This window comes from Anguilla rostrata, chromosome 16 (genome assembly GCF_018555375.3).
Source record: "Anguilla rostrata isolate EN2019 chromosome 16, ASM1855537v3, whole genome shotgun sequence".
In the NCBI taxonomy this organism is placed as follows: Eukaryota; Metazoa; Chordata; class Actinopteri; order Anguilliformes; family Anguillidae; genus Anguilla; species Anguilla rostrata.
The window spans coordinates 1,308,359-1,326,899 of record NC_057948.1 but is presented as its reverse complement, the minus strand read 5'-3'; the positions used below and the strand labels follow the sequence as shown (position 1 = coordinate 1,326,899).

The following is an 18,541-nucleotide window of genomic DNA, read 5'->3' as shown; positions in this document are numbered from 1 at the left end:
TTTATCTTTACCTCACTACTTGTTTTTGGGGGTTCATGCCTGGATATTGCCAAATTTTCCTTCTGTTACTCCTTAAAACATAAATATCATGAATGCGGGAGAGTGAGTAACTGGATGTGCATCGTAATAACAGAAATACTGTAATGTGTGAGTAGCAGGATGTGTATTATAATAACACAAATACGGTAGTATGTGAATATCAACGTGTGTATTATAATAACACAAATACTGTAGTGTGTGAATAGCAGGGTGTGTATCATATTACCAGTTTTACCTCAGTATCCTACTGTGCTTTAGCTAAACCTGCTGTGTTAGCCAAATAGCATTAACACAAAATCTGTAACAGGAACACGCCACATACTGTACAGTCTGCCCACATTTTACATTTCTACATTCTGCACAAACCCAAACTGCTTGATTATAGAGAAAACTAAATTCTGACTTCCCTTTCCACAAAGTGAAGACTGTCCACACAAGGCTCATCATGTGCAACAAATCTGTTATTCTATCCATAAATCTCTGTTCTAGAGATATAGGCTTCCATAGGCCTATTATTGCCATGTGAGAAAATCCAGTTGTTACCAATGTGTCTTAATTATTTTCTGAAGAATAAATTCATTAATAAATATGACACTAGTTGGAAAAGAAAAACTTCTGACAAAACGATGGACTGAATTTAATATGTGCATTGTTAAATAAATAGATATATCAATTAAATTAATAAATAGATTTACTGAAATAAAATCCACAGATGTCAGTGCTGAATCATCACTCTGTGTTTGCTCACGTTACTTTTATTTATTTACCTGATTCCAGTGCAAAATGAATATCTGTTAGACAGGCTACTGTTTTACAAAAAGTTTGGAATGTCTTTCAATGTTACGGTGTCAAAATGTAGCCTACACTTTTAATCAAATTACTAGGCCTGTGGCTACCATCATATCTCACAAGGTAATATTATCATAAACTATTTACAAAATACTGAAGTAAACATAAACTTTTTAAAAAGTATTTTTAAATGACTTTTGGTCCCAAATGAAATATAAAAAAGAAGAAGCTAATTGCACCCAGACCGCCATTTTGTTGTCAGTTTTCTGTTTTACTGAATTAGGCGTGTTAATGCGATTATACTAGAAGATTGCCATTCCTCCCCACACCTCTTCACCTTCAGTTTATATTCTCTCCATCCCACTCCACAACAGGCTACTTACTCTGTTCTTTTTTCAGTTTTATTCCTTCTTTTACTCCCTCTTCTTTCTCGTCCGTCTTTAAAATGGTGTTCGAGTTTGAAACACTCCCAGGTGCTTTTGGACTTTGGACCATCTCACCCTTTCAATATGCCTTGCCCATTCACTTCCTCATGATCAGTTATGGCCCTTACGTAATATGCGAAAGTTTGTGGTAAATAATGTCTGTTAATACTAAAGTTTTTTATTAGCTCCAGTTCTTAACTGACTGGTTTTGTTCATACGTTTTGGTGTAAGGTTTGCTATTATGATGTCTGTATGTTGGTTATGTGACATTTCCAGTCATTGACTGTTTGATTTCTTTTTTAGACAGCCTGGAAGGTTATTTGTCATTTTCATGTTTGACATCCTGGAGGCCAGGATCAAGGAATTACGGCACTCATATAGTAAAATTATGTGATAAAGTTAATGCCATTATTTCAACAATGCATCATACTTAACAATGTTCAACTGCAGAAAAAAATGGCTAAACATTTAAAGGGACAAATTTTAAATGCTTAAGCAATGACAACAGAGTAAACAGAATAGCCTATGACAGAGTGAGCCGAATAGCCTATGACAAAGCAAGCTGAATAGCCAATGACAAAGCGAGCTGAATAGCCTATGACAGAGTGAGCTGAATAGCCTATGATAGAGTGAGCTGAGTACCCCATGATAAAGTAAACTGAATAGCCTATGACAGAGTGAGCTGAATAGCGTATGACAAAGTGAGCTGAATAGCCTATGACAGAGTGAGCTGAATAGCCTATGACAGAGTGAACTGTTCCCCTTTTAAATGGAAAGAAAGCAGCTTATGTGAAGGGGCTACTAGGGCTTACCTCTGTTAAATGTAGTTCTTTAGCTGAACGTCCATCTTGTGGAAACTGTCTCTGCTGTTGTCCCTGCAAGTATCAAAATGTGTCAGTTGCTCTGTGCTGTCAGTGGAACTATCGCCTGACCTAACTAGGCAACAGGTAACATTGGAATGTGCAGCCTTCTTCTCTACGGATAATTATAAAACTGTAACACTAATGCTGCAATGCTTGTGTAGCTCTGTATTACCAGTTTGACCTCAGTATCCTACTGTGCTTTAGCTAAACGTGCTGTGTTAGCCGAATAGCATTTACACAACAACTGTAACAGCTGTAACAGTACATTCTGCTACATTTTACATTTCTACATTCTGCACAAATCCAAACTGCTTGATTATAGAGAAGACTAAATTCTGACATCCCTTTCCACAAAGTGAAGACTGTCCACACAAGGCTCATCATGTCCAACTGAACTGTTCTTTTCTATGTTATTCAGTGCAAAATCAGTGTCTGTTAGACAAAACTACTACTGTTTGAAAAAAGTTTGGAATATTATTCAATGTTACAGTTGCAGGTGTCAAAATGTAGCCTTCTCTTTAAATCAAATTACTAGGCCTGTGACTACCGCCACATCTCACAAGGTAAAATTATCATAAACTATTTTTAAAAAGTAACACATAATTATTTAAAATTATTTTTTAATTACTTTTGGTCCCAAATGTAAAATTGGAAAAAAAGAAACCTATCGCACCAAAACCACCATTTTATTGTCAGTTTTCTGTTTTGCTGAATTAGGCGTGTTAATGTGATTATGCTAGAAGATTCCCGTTCCTTCCCACACCTCTTCACCTTTAGTTTATATTCTCTCCATCCCACTCCACAACAGGCTACTTACTCCTTTCTTTTTTCAGTTTTATTCCTTCTTTTACTCCCTCTTCTTTCTCGTCCGTCTTTAAATTGGTGTTCGAGTTTGAAACACTCCCAGGTACTTTTGGACTTTGGACCATCTCACACTTTCAGTATGCCTTGCCCATTCACTTCCTCATGATAAGCTACAGCCCTTATTGGGATGGCAGGTATGCCATCCCGCCAAGTTACGCCTTGGCGGGGCATGCCCCATACCTATACAGAGTTTGGCACTTTTCAGGGTTCCCCACAGAAATAACCACAACAGCCACAGACACTCAGCCCTTAAAAATATTACATTTCGTACATTCTGACCCCATTTCAACAGATAGAATTCATAAAAAACTTCACATGTCCACACAATAAAGCCCCAAACTAATGGGGATTTTGCGTTTTCTCCTTCTTCTTCTTCTTCTTCTTTTTCTCATTCTTATTTTTCCTGCCGCCTATCCCACGAACAAAATGTCTCCCCATTGGACATTTTACCGACACCAGCCAATCCTTCACCTACACGAGCCAATCAGAAACTTGCATACACATGCAAAATACCCATACCTTTTTAGTCTGAAACATTTCTAATCTAAACAGCTAGTCTGTTCATGGCTTTGTGGTCAGGGTTACAGTCTATGGTCACTGGGGTACTAGGTTTAAACCCAGCCAGCAACAAGTTTCTTTAACCTGAGATGTAAAAGAATTGAGGAAACATTGGGTAGCATTGCTTTGGAATACAGCTTATTTAATTTCGGTGGCAGGCCTATATTTTGGCAGTTTGAATGAATTAGTTATAGACGGTGTACGTCTTGTATGTGTGAGTAACTTGGCATTTTTGTACGTTGAAAACGTATTTTTTATGAGATATCATTTCTTTTTGCAAAGCGTTTTATTATGAGAGTGAGAAATGCGAAGTGACCCTGTAAGAAACGGTTGTGGATTATGGCTATCCTTGTGTAAATTTGTACAGTCTGATAAGCATGTACCGTTTAGCACTTTCGCTTTGCTATATATGTGAAACAGTGGCTGTGACAAAGGGTGCGGTGGCGTAAGTATAAACGTATGAGAAACGCAGCTGAAATATAGCCAGTGTACGTACTCACGGATTTCACGGCCATCCAAGGAGCCTTGATTGACAAAATTATCAGCAAGCCCGTAGAATTAGAGCTCCCTAGGTCGCAACTTGTGTACCCTACTGTCCTGCTCCGTTTTCTGTTATTTCGTGGAGATGCACTTTTAGTGTTTGTAAGGTTTATAAGGCATTTTGATAGGCTTATCTGCAGGTAGGAGTCCTCTTCGCTGTTTTGCTAAACTAGATCAGTCACCTTACATGAGAATTGGAGTGAGTAGAACTGGAAGACTTGATAGTGGAGAATAGGAGCAGACGCAGCTGTCCCAGCAAGCTTTGCATATGATAAAATAACAATTGTATGAGAGAAATGAGGAGAAATTATGAAATTGAGTACTTGAAACAATATGTTTTTAGCAGAATGAGCATGCAGGTGAAGGTTGACATGATCACAGACTATAGTGCGGAGTGAGGAAATCATGAGCGTAGTAGAAAAACAAAATTAAAAGGAATTAACGCAGGTGCAAAAATAAGTGTACCCTAAATTGATTGGTTGCATCAAGTAGAATCAGGTAGATAAATAATTGTATATCAAATGATCCAATCAAAGGAGAGATCTTCAGGAAAAAAGTTTGGGTGGGACTCTGATAAATAGAGGTAATAAACTTAGTTAGTTTGGTGTAACCCATACATCTGAATGCAACACACACCATGCCGAGAGGAAAAATCTCAGAGGAGTCTCAGGAAGAGGGCAGTGAGAGCACATCAGTCTGGGGAAGGCTATAAAATCATCTTAAAAAGATTTGAGCTCCATCAGTCCACTGTGAGGCAAATCATTTACAAATGGAGAGCATTTAACATGACAGCACCTCGGACTAGAAGTGGATGCCCTTCTAAAATATCCCCAAAAGCCACAATAAAAATAATGAATCAGGTAAAAGCCAACCCAAACATAACATCTAGAGATCTGGGGACCTCCCTTGTGGCATCTCAGATAACTGTGCATGTTTCAACAATAAGAAGAACACTGAATCAAAATGGGATTCATGGAAGAAGCCTCTGCTGTCAAAAAGGAACCAAACTGCCCATTTTAACTTTGCCAGAGGCCACCTAGACAAACCTGAAGGTTTCTGGAAGTCGATTCTCTGGACAGATGACACAGGTCACAATCAAAATCATCATGTTTCGTGAAAACTTGGCACTGCCAACCACCAAAAGAACCTTATCCCAACAGTCAAGCATGGTAGTAGGAACGTCAGACTCTGGGGCTGCTTTTCCTCCTCTGGACCTGGACGACTCCACATCATTAACGAACCATGAATTCTGAGGCATACCAGGAGATTCTTGAACAGAACGTCTTGCCATCAGTCAAGGAGCTATTCTTGATATTCTGTCAGTGCTGATTTTTCGTCATTGTCACACTAGTTCTTGATAGTCATTATGTTATGTCCCTGTTAATGCCACTGTTCCTGTGATGTAATATACATGTTTAATAAATCATAAAAAATAACTTGTTAAAATAAATTTGTGTGTGAATCACTTCATATTGACCTGCAGTCTAAATTTAGTGTCATACACAAAAGTGGATGTTTTACACTAATATTTTACACCGTTGTAACCTTCAGTTTGTTCTGATATAATTGATACTTTTATCGTGTAGAGGACAGTACGAACTTTTGAACGGTATATGGCATGCTTCATTTTAATTTTATTAAAAAGTGCAAGAGCCCGTTGTATCTGCAGGAGTGGTTGCTTCAGCACAGCATTGTGCATTCAAGTGACATTACACATTTATATACGAGCACTCGATGAGGCATAATTGGTCTTTTCACAATATTTTACTAATTTTGCTGACTGATCAGCATGGCTAAAGCAAATCCTCTGGGGGTGGTTCAGAAGGACAGGAAGTATTCAGTCTAACTAGGATATACAGTATGTGAACATGTCTGAATTACTGCTTGTAACATTTCTGTAATATATGTTTTTGATATTGTTATATTTGCATTGGTTGTAACAGACAACTGTTAGCCTTTCCTAATAATCCATCCAAAACCATTATCTATACCCACTTATCCTGGGCAGGGTCGCTGGGGGTGCTGGAGCCTATCCCAGCGTGCATTGGGTGAGAGGCAGGAACTGACCCTGGACAGGGCGCCAATCCATCGCAGGGCACACACACCATTCACTCACCAATGACTCTCACACTCACACTTATGGGCAATTTAGAGTTCCCAATTAACCCACCAGCATGTCTTTGGACTGTGGGAGGAAATCCACGTGGACACATGCAAACTCCACATTTGTATTGGGGGCTAACTAACAGCCCTATCTGTTAGTATGGGATGGAAATGGTATAGAATATACTCATTAAAATGTACTGTGTGCTGATATGTGCTAGATGAATGTAAAATATCCCTTGAAGTGATATGACATCTGTAAAATGCTGTCTCATCCCCATGCAACAAAATATTACATATTGTAGTGTACAAAAACATACTGGAGTGAATGATTACATATTTAGGTATGTGTACCACTGTGCATCACAATGTTTTTTCAAATCATTTTTCAATGTCATATCAGTGTTTCATCTTAAACTGTCATAATGGATGAAAATCATTTTTTGCAAAAGTTTTGGATGGGTTTTTAGACCCCTAAACATCTTACAACTCTGTACTGATGAAGATATTCTCATCATCATTCTGAAATAATGCAAAGTAAGTTTCATGAGTCAAAACAGTTTATTTGTAGTGAAATATATGAGGTTATGATTTACAGCAATGCACAATTTAGACATTTTAGATAGATTTGGAGACACTAAGGAACACTAGGGTACATTGCTTACTCTTTGCTTATTATATCTTTAGTTGTTTTGCATGTCACCCTCAGATTTTGCATACTTGCTCTCAAGGAGTTTATAATTCAGGACATGCTATGCTGTACATGTGTGATCTCTCAGTATTTAAAAACTAAAGGAGAACAACATCATTTTTGCATCGCTCAGATAATTTAATTTGTGACTCTTCATTTCTGCTCGTAAATGTAAAAAGTGTCTTGCTTCATTTAAGCCAAGTCTCTGTGATTCTCAATTCTGGAGTTAGATAGCCTGAAATAGAACACCCCTTTAATGGGTAAGAATTGGCCAGATTTGGCACCAGCATGAAAAGGTTAGGGAGAGTTTCTCATAATAGCCACCTGTAAGCTGTCCTCCTATTAATATCATATTTTACTCAAATGGAATAGAATCATATTTTAATAAAATATTCATAGTATAAAGATTTTTATAATGGAACATATTTTAAATATGTATTTCAAATATTTGAATGTAAATATATTATTTCATCAATGTATTTGGGCATATTCAGAAATATTTTAGTGTCATTTAATACAGATCAATGTTAAGATAGTTACAATTACAATAAATATTACAATTACTGTTTTAAATATTAAAGGGCAATTGTATGAATGATGGTATAAATTCCTGTAAGCCACTGAATTTATTGGTATTGACAAAATGGAAAACATAAAACAAGTAATTGAATTTTAACATTTCAATTGTACCATCTACAGTACAATAAACGTATTCATGAAAATATGATAATTGGTCTTATTACTACAGATTTGCTTATGTTATTAAAATTGAATTTGGACAGTCTTGAAATACTCAAAACAGGTACATCATAACCATCAAACCTTTAACAGAATACATTGCTGCATGTTTGTGCAAGAATTTTGTAGGCATTCTGTTTAAACTGAAACACATAGCAAAGCATTTACTCAAGAGTGTAACTGTATTGCAATGCATTTGGAACACATTCGGTTTAAACTGACATACATAGCAATGTATTTATTTTCCATATGGGATAAAATATATGGACTATGAAAGGCAAATATTAGATCAAAGGGGTTTGAAGAGGCTTTTGGCCACCAGAGTTAAATAAGCGTTTGGAATTCACGGTGTGTTTCAACAGTTATCCCGTGTGAGTTCAGGCAGGACCTCTGTGGGTCTGCCGAACTTCAGCAAGGGGCTCAGCCCATCCTTTCTCTTGAGCATCAGCGCTTTAGTGCACATACGTTTCTTACCATTGTTGCAGGAGCTTGGATTTTTTTCCCCCGCCTTGGAAGTTTAAAAACATATTTTTTGTCTTTATTCAATAAGGAGTCAGGAGTAAACTCTGTGAAGTACCTCTGAGCATTCCGGTTTCCTCCCACAGTCCAAAGACATGCAGGTTAGACTAATATGAGAGTCCAGTCCCCTAGGCATGAATGTGTGAGTGAATGTGTGTGTGTGCCCTGTGATGGACTATCGACCTGTCCAGGGTGTATTCCTGTCTCTCGCCCAATGCATGCTGAGATAGGCACAAGGCTACCTGTAGAGAAACTAATAAAAGCTATCCATAAATGTTTTCAGATAAATATAATTGTTTATGCATAAAAATAATTTACTTCATACATTTGTGACATAATCAAAACCAACAAGAACTTCATTTTTATATTTTACATACTACCTCTACACAACTGGAGACAAATACAGAAAGTTAGTACAAATGTTCTTATCGCTCATACTGGAAACCTAAAAAATAAAAGGAGAACAACCAACCACTTCCAAAATGACCCAAATACTAAAATACACTGTACAATAAAAATACATCCCCTATTTACATGTCATATTTACAAGGGAAATACATGTTGCCAGCCCTAGCAATAGCACAGGAAAACAGCAGTTAAGGAACATACAGTTCAGATATTTTCAAATTTTCAAAAAGAAGAGAAGAGGCAACTTAAATTATGTGCATTGATGCTTCATGACATGGCATACTTTGATTTGACAGTCACCACATAAAGTCAGATTTGACAGCATAATTATTGACAAATTATTACCCTCATTGACTGCAGGTTACAGCCATTTCTGTGTCTGTAAGATTTTCTGTACAAAAGCGGATGATGTTTTTGACATCTATTTTTTTTTGGCCAGTATAGTGTCAGCTGTTTCTGTGAACGCTCTTGTCAAAAACATCCTGCTCTGTTAATTTATCGACAGACAAGCAGAGACAAAGTAATTTCCTGCAATATGCTGAACATAAATGAAAGAACATGGCTTTATCTGTTCTACTAATATTATCTCTTCTTCTGACATTCAGAATGGTAAGCCATTTTGACTTAAAACTGTCATTTATGGATAAAACAGAGGTTATCCGAAGCTAACTAAGTGACCAACTCTTGCATTCCTTACATCCTCTCTTCCTTCTCTGGGAAGATTGTAGCATCTTACTTCAAAGGCATAAGGACATGAACTTAGGAAGTAGGGTTGTCGCGTCTTATCCGAAAGGGCCAGTGTAGGTACGTGTTTTTGTTTTCACCTAGAATTAATCGACACCTGATTCTGCTAATCAAAGTCTTGATTAAAGATCATAATTAGCTAATTTGTTGAATCAGGTGTTGTAGAGCTAGGCTAAAACAAAAAACTGCACCAATTTCGGCCTTTTGGACACACCTGGTCTCACCGAGTCTCACCTTACCTTGGATGCCCTTTAATGGAGCAAGAATTCATGAGAAGACAATTACATGCCACATATCCTCTCAAGACCATCTCAAATTGGGGCAGTATTTTACATGTATATGAAATAAGTATGGATTTTTTTCTATGTAAGACAGATTGCTTACACCTTGTTATAGTTTGTCTGTGTCACCCACAAAGCATAACCTACTTCAACATTTGATTGCAATTTACAAATAAGTGTATTTGGGAGATTTTTCATTAAAAAAACATGAAAGCTGTGCATCCCTGGATCTTGTACCAGCTGGATACTAAAATGCATGAATGTCTATGTACAGATTGCATGAAGTCAAAATATAATAGAAAAATATGTGATCTAAAGGCACTGTTGTGTAGAGATTCTTCTTCTGGGTTCGACTCTTTGGGTTGGGTTTTTTGTTGGGATTTATTCGCTTTGGCTACGGGCAGCAGCCTGTGTGACCCGTCGCTAGAGAAGCCAAGCATACATGGCAGGGTTTAAGCCTCTGACCTCACCACAGGACTGGATTACGATTCCTTTGGAAACGATTCAATGCATCACGAAATCTCTCATTTTACCATGATTCGATTCAGTTTGATTATGTCAATCAATTTCATAATTTTTAAAAATACATTGAATAAAAAATGTGACTGGAAGAACTTATTTACTCAGTGTTAGTGGAATATAGACATTAAAGTCAATACTCCAAACATTAAGTTCTCTGCACATTTATTTTCAACTAGTGCCATATTTCAATTTTAAGAAAAACCTTCAATTACTTTAAAGGCCAACATGTGATTAAAGCCTACACCCCTCGCCCCCTTGCTGTTTAGAAAGAGCCTACTTAGACACCTACCTTCCCATTATTACTCACTTTGTGCAGTCCAGCGAATTGGCCTCAAGATACACTGACCTGACCGCCTCAGATATTCTGTCATGGTTCTGGCATCAAGCACACAAGCTATCTTTGAAACTCATTTCAAAAGGAGAAAAAGGGAAACATGTTCCTGCAGTGCACACAATGTGTGTGTTTTTGCATTTGTTTTTACTTTTTTATTTTCAGAATATAAGTTACATATTTTTCCATCTGCTGCCATATCTGGATATCTAGTATTTACATTTTTGCCCATGAAAAACGCCATGAAAAAGTTCAAACTCGCACAAGGCATGATGGCTGGCTTTGTTTTGAAAAAAAAAAAGAAGTAAATTATTGTTTTATTAATTTCAATGTGAATATTTTGTCAGTAAAAGGTCTTTATTTAAACAATGATAATCTATTTCTTGATTACTTTTTGCCATATCACAAACTATTGAAAACCTGAAACATTCCAAAGGAACAGATGTTTAAAATTTGCATTATAGTCTCATAATGGACCATTATTACTTACCAATACACCACATGTAAACTGCAACCCATGTTGGCTCAGTATCTGCCAAATGACTACATTGCAAATTGTACATGAAATTTCCAGTTCCAGCATATGAAGAACACAGTAAGTCTGTTAATCATTGATTTGGCTTGTATTGGTTTGGTTTACATTCATTGACATTGTTTACTATTGTTCTCTACATACATAACTTTGTTAACACATAAAGTAACAAGTCTGAAAACTGTTAAACAGTTATGACAAAAAAATTATGTAAACATTACATCATCCAGATTGTTCACAAAAAAGAATGGCATTATCTTTCTCTTCTATTTTTAAAAATTTGCACAAAATGATTATTTTTGGTGCCCGCAAAATATACATATTTGGTGTCTGTAATGAACTGGAATACTCATGAAGGCTTTTAACAGAACCCACATCAGTGGAACTGATCATAAAAAAAATCTATTTAAAATAAAACTGTACTGAGAATGGTCCTATAGGCAATTCAATTCAACTAAAGCCGCGTTTCCACCAAAATTACCCGGAACTTTCAGTTCCAGGAACTACTTTACCAGGAACTAAAAGGTTCCTTCAGCCAATGGTTGTCTGCGTTTCCACCGGGGTCTAAAGTCCCGCGAAGATTAGGCAAATTAGCCCACTGACGTATGAAAAAGCGGCGTTGTCGTCGGTCCATCTGTCATATGATTTCTTCTGTAACCCCATACTACCACCGAAGTAGCCTACATTATTTTCTAATAACCGGGACAGCCGGAGGGGTTTATTCCACTTATATACAACGGGTTACCAACAATGACTATATATGGTTACTTTTGTATTTATTGATTTTTATCCATTTAATCACATGGAATTGAAATATTCTTCTGCAGCTGTTTGGGCATATTTTACCGTTGTCAAGCAAAACTGTCGTTGGTAGTTGAACTTGGACCGTTATGCAACAAATAGGATATAACAGACCAATAGTCAGATTGTAACTGTTTTATATATCCTCTCAAACACATTCATTATGTTTTTATGCGAACATTCGCTTTCATGTCTTGACATCCGAAGCGACAAAATGCATTCACATTTCCAATATAACTGGCAACAACAGCAGAAAACATGCACACGTTGTAAACAATTTGCTGTTTGATTACTTTCTCATCGTCAATTCTATATAGGCTAATTGCAAAATGACAAGAATAGAACGAAAACTTGGACTTGCGTGAAAATTTAAATTAGTAGTGGTACAGCCACCGTTTGTTTTCCTCAGGAGTTCAATACATCACACAATAATAAATCTCATAAAAAAACACATTTTCAACGTACAAAAATGCCAAGTTACTCAAAAGTATTGATATCAAAATGACGCCAAGTTACGGTACTACAAACAATATAGGCTATCTTGCCTCACCGAAATTTAATAACATGTATTCCAAAGCAATGCTACCCAATATTTCCTCAATTCTTTCAAGTCACTTGGCCCTGTGTTTTGTAATCTTACCATATTACAATGTCATGCAAATGTTGTGTCAGATCAAAGTGTCAAATATTTCGTATTGCCTCGTGGAACACATTGAAATTCATGTAGAAAACTGCTGGTCAGTCACTACAGGAAGCATATTTCTCCAGAAAACATATGTTTATACTTGCTTCTGAACTGAATTTGACTAAATGTACAAGTGATTGTATATTTGCTACGTACAATAAATACATGTAAAATACATATTGTACATACATACATAGAGAACTTATTTATCCCCATGGGGACATTTGCCTCGCAGCATGTTACATTCACATTTACGAACAGACATTTATACCAAGAAACATACAATCATTCACGCAACAGAAAGGCTGACCACCAAAATACATACATACCAATACAAATTGGACATATAGATGTCTATTCAATCAATCATGACTGTGAGAAAGCCATCCACACATATGTTTGGCCTGTCCATGTACTGCACGCTTATATACACACAGGGCCAAGTGACTTGAAAGAATTGAGGAAATATTGGGTAGCATTGCTTTGGAATACATGTTATTAAATTTCGGTGAGGCAAGATAGCCTATATTGTTTGTAGTACCGTAACTTGGCGTCATTTTGATATCAATACTTTTGAGTAACTTGGCATTTTTGTACGTTGAAAACGTGTTTTTTTATGAGATATAATTTCTTTTTGCAAAGCGTTTTATTACGAGAGTGAGAAATGCGAAGTGACCCTGTAAGAAACGGTTGTGGATTATGGCTATCATTGTGTGAATTTGTACAGTCTGATGAGCGTGTACGTTTAGCAGTTTCGGTTTGCTATATATGTAAAACAGTGGCTGTGACAAATAGTGCGGTGGCGTAATTGTAAACGCATCAGAAAAGGTGAAATATGGCCAGTGTAGCTATGTAGGCTACTCACGGATTTGACGGGCATCCAACGAGCCTTGATTGACAAAAGAATCAGCAAGCCCGTAGAATTAGAGCTGCCTAGGTCCGACTTGTGTACCCTTCTGTCCTGCTCCGTTGTCTGTTATTTCGTGAAGATGCACTTTTAGTGTTTGTAAGGTTTATAAGGCATTTTGATAGGCTTATCTGCAGGTAGGAATCCTCTTTGCTGTTTTGTTAAGGTAGAACCGGAAAAGTTGATAGTGGAGAATAGGAACAGACGCATATGTCCCAGCAGGCTTTGCATATGAGAAAATAACAAGTGTGAGATAAATTAGGCGAAATGATGAAATTGCGTAGTTGAAACAATATGTTTTTTAGCAGAATGGGCATGTAGGTGAAGGTTGACATGATCACAGACTATAGTGCGAAGTAAATGAAGTGACCATGAGCGAACTTAGTTTCCTTATCAAACGGTATATAACAGTCTGTATTTAACATTAGTTGTTTAAGTGGAGGGTTAAATAACATGTGTAATCTATTGCATGAATGTGTTTTTCTCATGTTCAGTGCTAGTAGTTATACTTATGAGTGAATCATGATTTTAAATGTAATGTTTTAAAGCGGAGTTGCAGAATGTACATACGTAGTAATTGTTTGTAGCCTATGTGGCTAGATAGAGAACAGGGCGAGGTAACATGAATGTAGAAACGTGGCGTTTGCTGATATGAAGGTTCTGTACGGTAGCCAAGTGAAGAAATATAGTTAGTAGAAATGGCACAGCGGTGAACTGGTGTAACTTTTTAATAAAAGGAATACATTTGCGTCATGAAATGCATATGGGTGGCCGTGAGTGAGTTTTGGTAAAGCAAATATAAGCGTAAGAAAATGTTAGTGTAAAAGAGGAAATGATCTGCCTGAGGGCGAGTCGGGATTCATGCCTTAAACCGGAGGTTTACCAGTCTGTGACTTGGTTAGTGCAGCACCATGTCATAGCTATGCAATGCGTGAAATATCATTAGCAACCTGCCGGTGGTTTTAAAGAAGAACACAGGCCAGTAAGCACAGAAGAGCTCCCGTTGAATCCATATAGCTTAGCAATATTGTAGCCGGTTAATAACTGAACGGTGAAGGCCGGGTAGATATGGTGCAAAAGCAACAATTGATAAGTAGTAGACAATAATCAGTGAGGGTCGAAGCAGGTTAAAGAAACACGTTCCTAGCTGGGCTTGAACCTACAACTCCGTGTTCCCAAGACTGTAACCTTGCCCACTAGGCCACAGGCGGACTAGCTGTTTAAACTGGAAATGTTTCAGAGTAAAAAGGTATTGGTATTTTGCGTGTGTATGTGCGTTTTTGATTGGGTCGTGTAGGTGAAGATTTGGCTGGTGTCAGTGAAATGTCCAATGGGTAGACATGTTGTTAGTGGGATAGGCGGCAGGAAAAATAAGAATGAGAAGAAGAAGAAGAAGAAGAAGAAAGAGAAGAAGAAGAAGAAGAAGAAGGAGAAAACGCAAAATCCCCTTAGTTTGGAGCTTTATTGTGTGGACATGTGGAGTTGTTTATGAAATCTGGTTGTTGAAATGGGGTGAGAATGTACAGAATTTAATGTTTTTAAGGGCTGAGTGTCTGTGGCTGTTGTGGTTATTTCTGTGGGGAACCCTGAAAAGTGCCAAACTCTCGGTGCTGTATAGGTATGGGGGCATGCCCCCGCCAAGGCGTAACTTGGCGGGATGGCATACCTGCCATCCCAATCGCAACAGCAAAACATTTGATATTTTTATAATTCAGGTTTAATCATTGCATATTATTGTCTGAAAATACAGAAAATTAAAGCAAAAAATAAAATAAAATCAATCCTAACAGAATAAATAAGGAAACTCAATCCATCATTGTTTACAGTTGTTTACAGTAATGAAATAAAATAAGTACACTGCAGTGATCATTCTGCATTCTCCTCTCATCAGCTGCATTTGCCCACAGAAATTTGCACATTGGAACTCTTGTGAAAATGAATGAAAGCAACTGTAAAAATTAGTAAAATGCACATTTAAGTGGAGGAGTTTGCCACTGGCTTCTTTTTAAAAAAGATGCAGAAACAGGAGACAGAATTAGTGTGAAAAAGTGTGTGTGCATACGGGTATGAGCGTGTGTATGTTTGCATGCGCGCGTGTGGGTGTGCGTGAGATTGTGTGTGTCTTTGTGTAGTTATGTGTGAGTGACTGGGTGTGAGAGAGTGCGTGCGTAGGTGTGTGAGTGCGTGTGCATGAGTAAACATGTGTGTGTATTTGTGAGTGCGTGTGCATGACTAAGAGAGAAAGGGTGTGTGTGAGAGTATGTGTGTGTGTGATGGAGTGTATGTGAGAGAGAGACGGTGTGTATGAGTGACTGGGTGTGAGAGAGTGTGTATGCGTAGGTGTGTGAGTGCGTGTGTGTGGGTCTAGGTGCATATGAGTGTGTGTATATATATATATATATATATATATGTGAGTGTGTGATTGAGTGTGTGTGTGTGTGAATGTGTATATGAGTGTGTCTGTATATATGTGTGTGTGTGTATACGTGTGTGTGTGTGTGTGAGTGTGTGTGTATATGTGTGTGTGTGTGTAGGTGTGGGTGTGTGAGGGTCTAGGTGTATATGAGTGTTTGTGTTTATATATGTGTGTGAGTGTGTGTGTGCATGCGTTCGAGTGTGTATGCGCACGTGTGTGTGTATGCGTGTGTGTGCGCGCATGTGTGTCTCTACTCCAGTTAGCAGAGGGACACTGAGGAGTGTGTGTGTTGACACGTGTTTGTGTCTCTGCAGGCATGTATGTGTGTGTGCGTGAGTGCATGAGTTTGTGTGTGTGTGCGTGCGTTTGTGCGAATGTGTGTGGATGTGAGTGTGTGTGTGAGAGAGAGAGGGTGTGTGTGTGAGTGACTGAGTATGAGAGAGAGAGAGAGAGTGTGTGTGCATACGGTTATGAGTGTGTGTACGTATGCATGCATGTATGTGTGTGTGCGCGTGAGAGTGCACTAGTGAATGTGTGTGTTTGCGTGTGTGTGCGTGCGTTTGTGTGAATGTGTGTGGATGTGAGTGTGTGTGTGTGTGAGAGAAAGGGTGTGTGTGTGCGTACGGTTACGAGCGTGTGTACGTATGCATGCATGCGTGTGTGCGCGTGAGTGTGTAGTGGTGAATGTGTGGGTTTGTGTGTGCGAGAGATTTTTTGTGTTCATGTGTGTAGGTGTGTGTGCATGTGTGTGATTGGGTGTGAGTGGGTGTGCGAGAGTGTGTGTGTGTGTACGAGTGTGAGTGTGTGCGCACAAGTGTGTGTGCGCGTAGGTGTGTGAGTGCGTGTGCATGAGTGTGAGTATGAGAGAGAAAGGGTGTGTGTGAGAGTGTGTGTGTGTAGGTGTGGGTGTGTGTGTCTATGTTTATCTGAGTGTGTATGTGTGAGTGTATGTGTATGAGTGAGTGTGTGTGTTGTGTGTGTGTCTCTACTCCAGTTAGCAGAGGGACACTGAGGAGTCAAACACATAAAATCCAGCACAGAGGGGTGTGTGCTGAGTGAAGTGTGTGTGGAATCTGTGCAGGAGGGTCAGTGTGTCAGAGTCAGAGACGCTGTAGAAGGACAGAGTGCCGGCCGGACGGTCCACACACACTCCTACCCTGTACACACACACTCCTCTACCATCATCATCACACACTCCTGCTCTGCAGTAGGGGGAGGGGGGGGCAGGTATGTGTGTTTGGTTCTCATTGTGCCAGACAGAGTAACTGAGTTCATCAGAGTCTCTGGGTTTAATGCACCTCAGACACCAGGAGTTTTTATTCCATCCAAACCTGCAGTCAGAACCCCATCCTTTCCTGCTGATTCCTTTATATGTCACTGCTATATAAACCCTTCCCCCCACAGACACACTGAACTCAGTCTCCCAGTAACAGCGCTCACACACACTCTCTCTGCACACAACCTGTGGCTCGTACGCAAATCTCTCTGGATGATCAGGATATGGCTCCTCTCTCCCCGGTGTGTGTGTCACCCTCCTGTTCCCCTCAGACAGAGACAGGTCTCTGTGCGCTGTGTTTGGATCCAGTGTGAGCTGACAGCCGTCTGCACACCAGAGACATTCATGAGATTAATTATCATTATTAATATTCACCTCATTATGTGTGTGAGAGAGAGACAGCTGTGATAGTATCTCTGTGTGTGTGTTTGTGTACATGTGTGCTTCTGTTTGTGTGTTTATGTGTGTAAGAGAGAAGTCTCTCTCACACACACACACACACACAGCAGAGTGTGTACCCATGGAAAGTGTTCTGTGTCGATACACACTCACATTTCCTGGGTCCTGGTTTGGTCCTGTTCTCTCCTCCATGGTCCACACTGTAAGAACAGCAGAACAGAATTTAGAATTTTAACCATCCTTTATTTCCACTCTCAACACACCAATGACATCACATAAATAAAAACAAAGACACAATAAAACACAAAACCACGATCATATGAAAAACACACAAATCTGTCACAAAGGAAACTTATTCCATTCCCTCACTCTATTCCATGTGCAAAAATAGCTCCCCTCCCTCCACTGAACATAAAACACCCTTATAACACACACACTCTGAAACACACTCAGGTTCTCCATTGCTTTGTAATACTGAAACTCCACCATCACTGTGTCCCTGATCAAACCCCTAACTACAACAACCACATCTTATTTACTGCAGTGATCCCCTGCAGCACCCTCCACTGGAGATCCCCAACCCTCTTGAGTAACGCTGGTGTGAACAGTGCCCTCCATGCCCGCCCCAACTCCTTTTGTGTGTGTGTGTGTGTGTGTGTGAGGCGCAGTGTGGAAACTCTCTGTACTTACAGCAGTGTGAGTGTGTCCAGTTTAGCAGCAGACAGCACTTTCACTACTGAGTCTCCTGGGTGATTGTATCTCAGGTCCAGCTCTCTCAGGTGTGTGTGTGTGTGTGTGTGTGTGTGTGAGATGCAGTGTGGAAACTCTCTGTACTTACAGCAGTGTGAGTGTGTCCAGTTTAGTAGCAGACAGCGCTCTCACTCCTGAGTCTCCTGGGTGATTGTATCTCAGGTCCAGCTCTCTCAGGTGTGAGGGGTTTGAACGCAGAGCTGAAGCCAGAGAATCACAGCCTCTCTGTGTGACTCTACAGCCTGACAGCCTGCAGAGAGGACACACACACCTTACACACATTAATATAAACTAACAGGGCTGTGTGTGTCAAACACCTAGCAGTGTGTTACACACCTTACACACATTAATATAAACTAA

The 18,541-nt window shown here is 39.0% G+C and overlaps 1 protein-coding gene across 20 annotated transcripts in view; it reads right to left on the bottom strand.

Moving 5' to 3' along the window:
* The window catches only part of LOC135242401 (NACHT, LRR and PYD domains-containing protein 12-like), a 505,695-nt gene that overhangs the window by 307,752 nt on the left and 179,402 nt on the right, over positions 1–18,541 (bottom strand). For 5 of the 20 annotated variants that reach the window (XM_064313461.1, XM_064313463.1, XM_064313456.1 and 2 more), the window contains 3 exons: positions 18,270–18,431; positions 17,585–17,631; positions 15,035–17,358 (listed from right to left, as the gene is read on the bottom strand). The exons of the other annotated variants lie outside the window; for them this stretch is intronic. In XM_064313461.1, coding sequence (XP_064169531.1) covers positions 16,751–17,358; positions 17,585–17,631; positions 18,270–18,431 — 817 coding nt within the window. In that variant the 3' untranslated portion in view covers positions 15,035–16,750. Of the gene's footprint in view, positions 1–15,034; positions 17,359–17,584; positions 17,632–18,269; positions 18,432–18,541 lie in introns of those variants that run through there. 20 annotated transcript variants of the gene reach the window in all.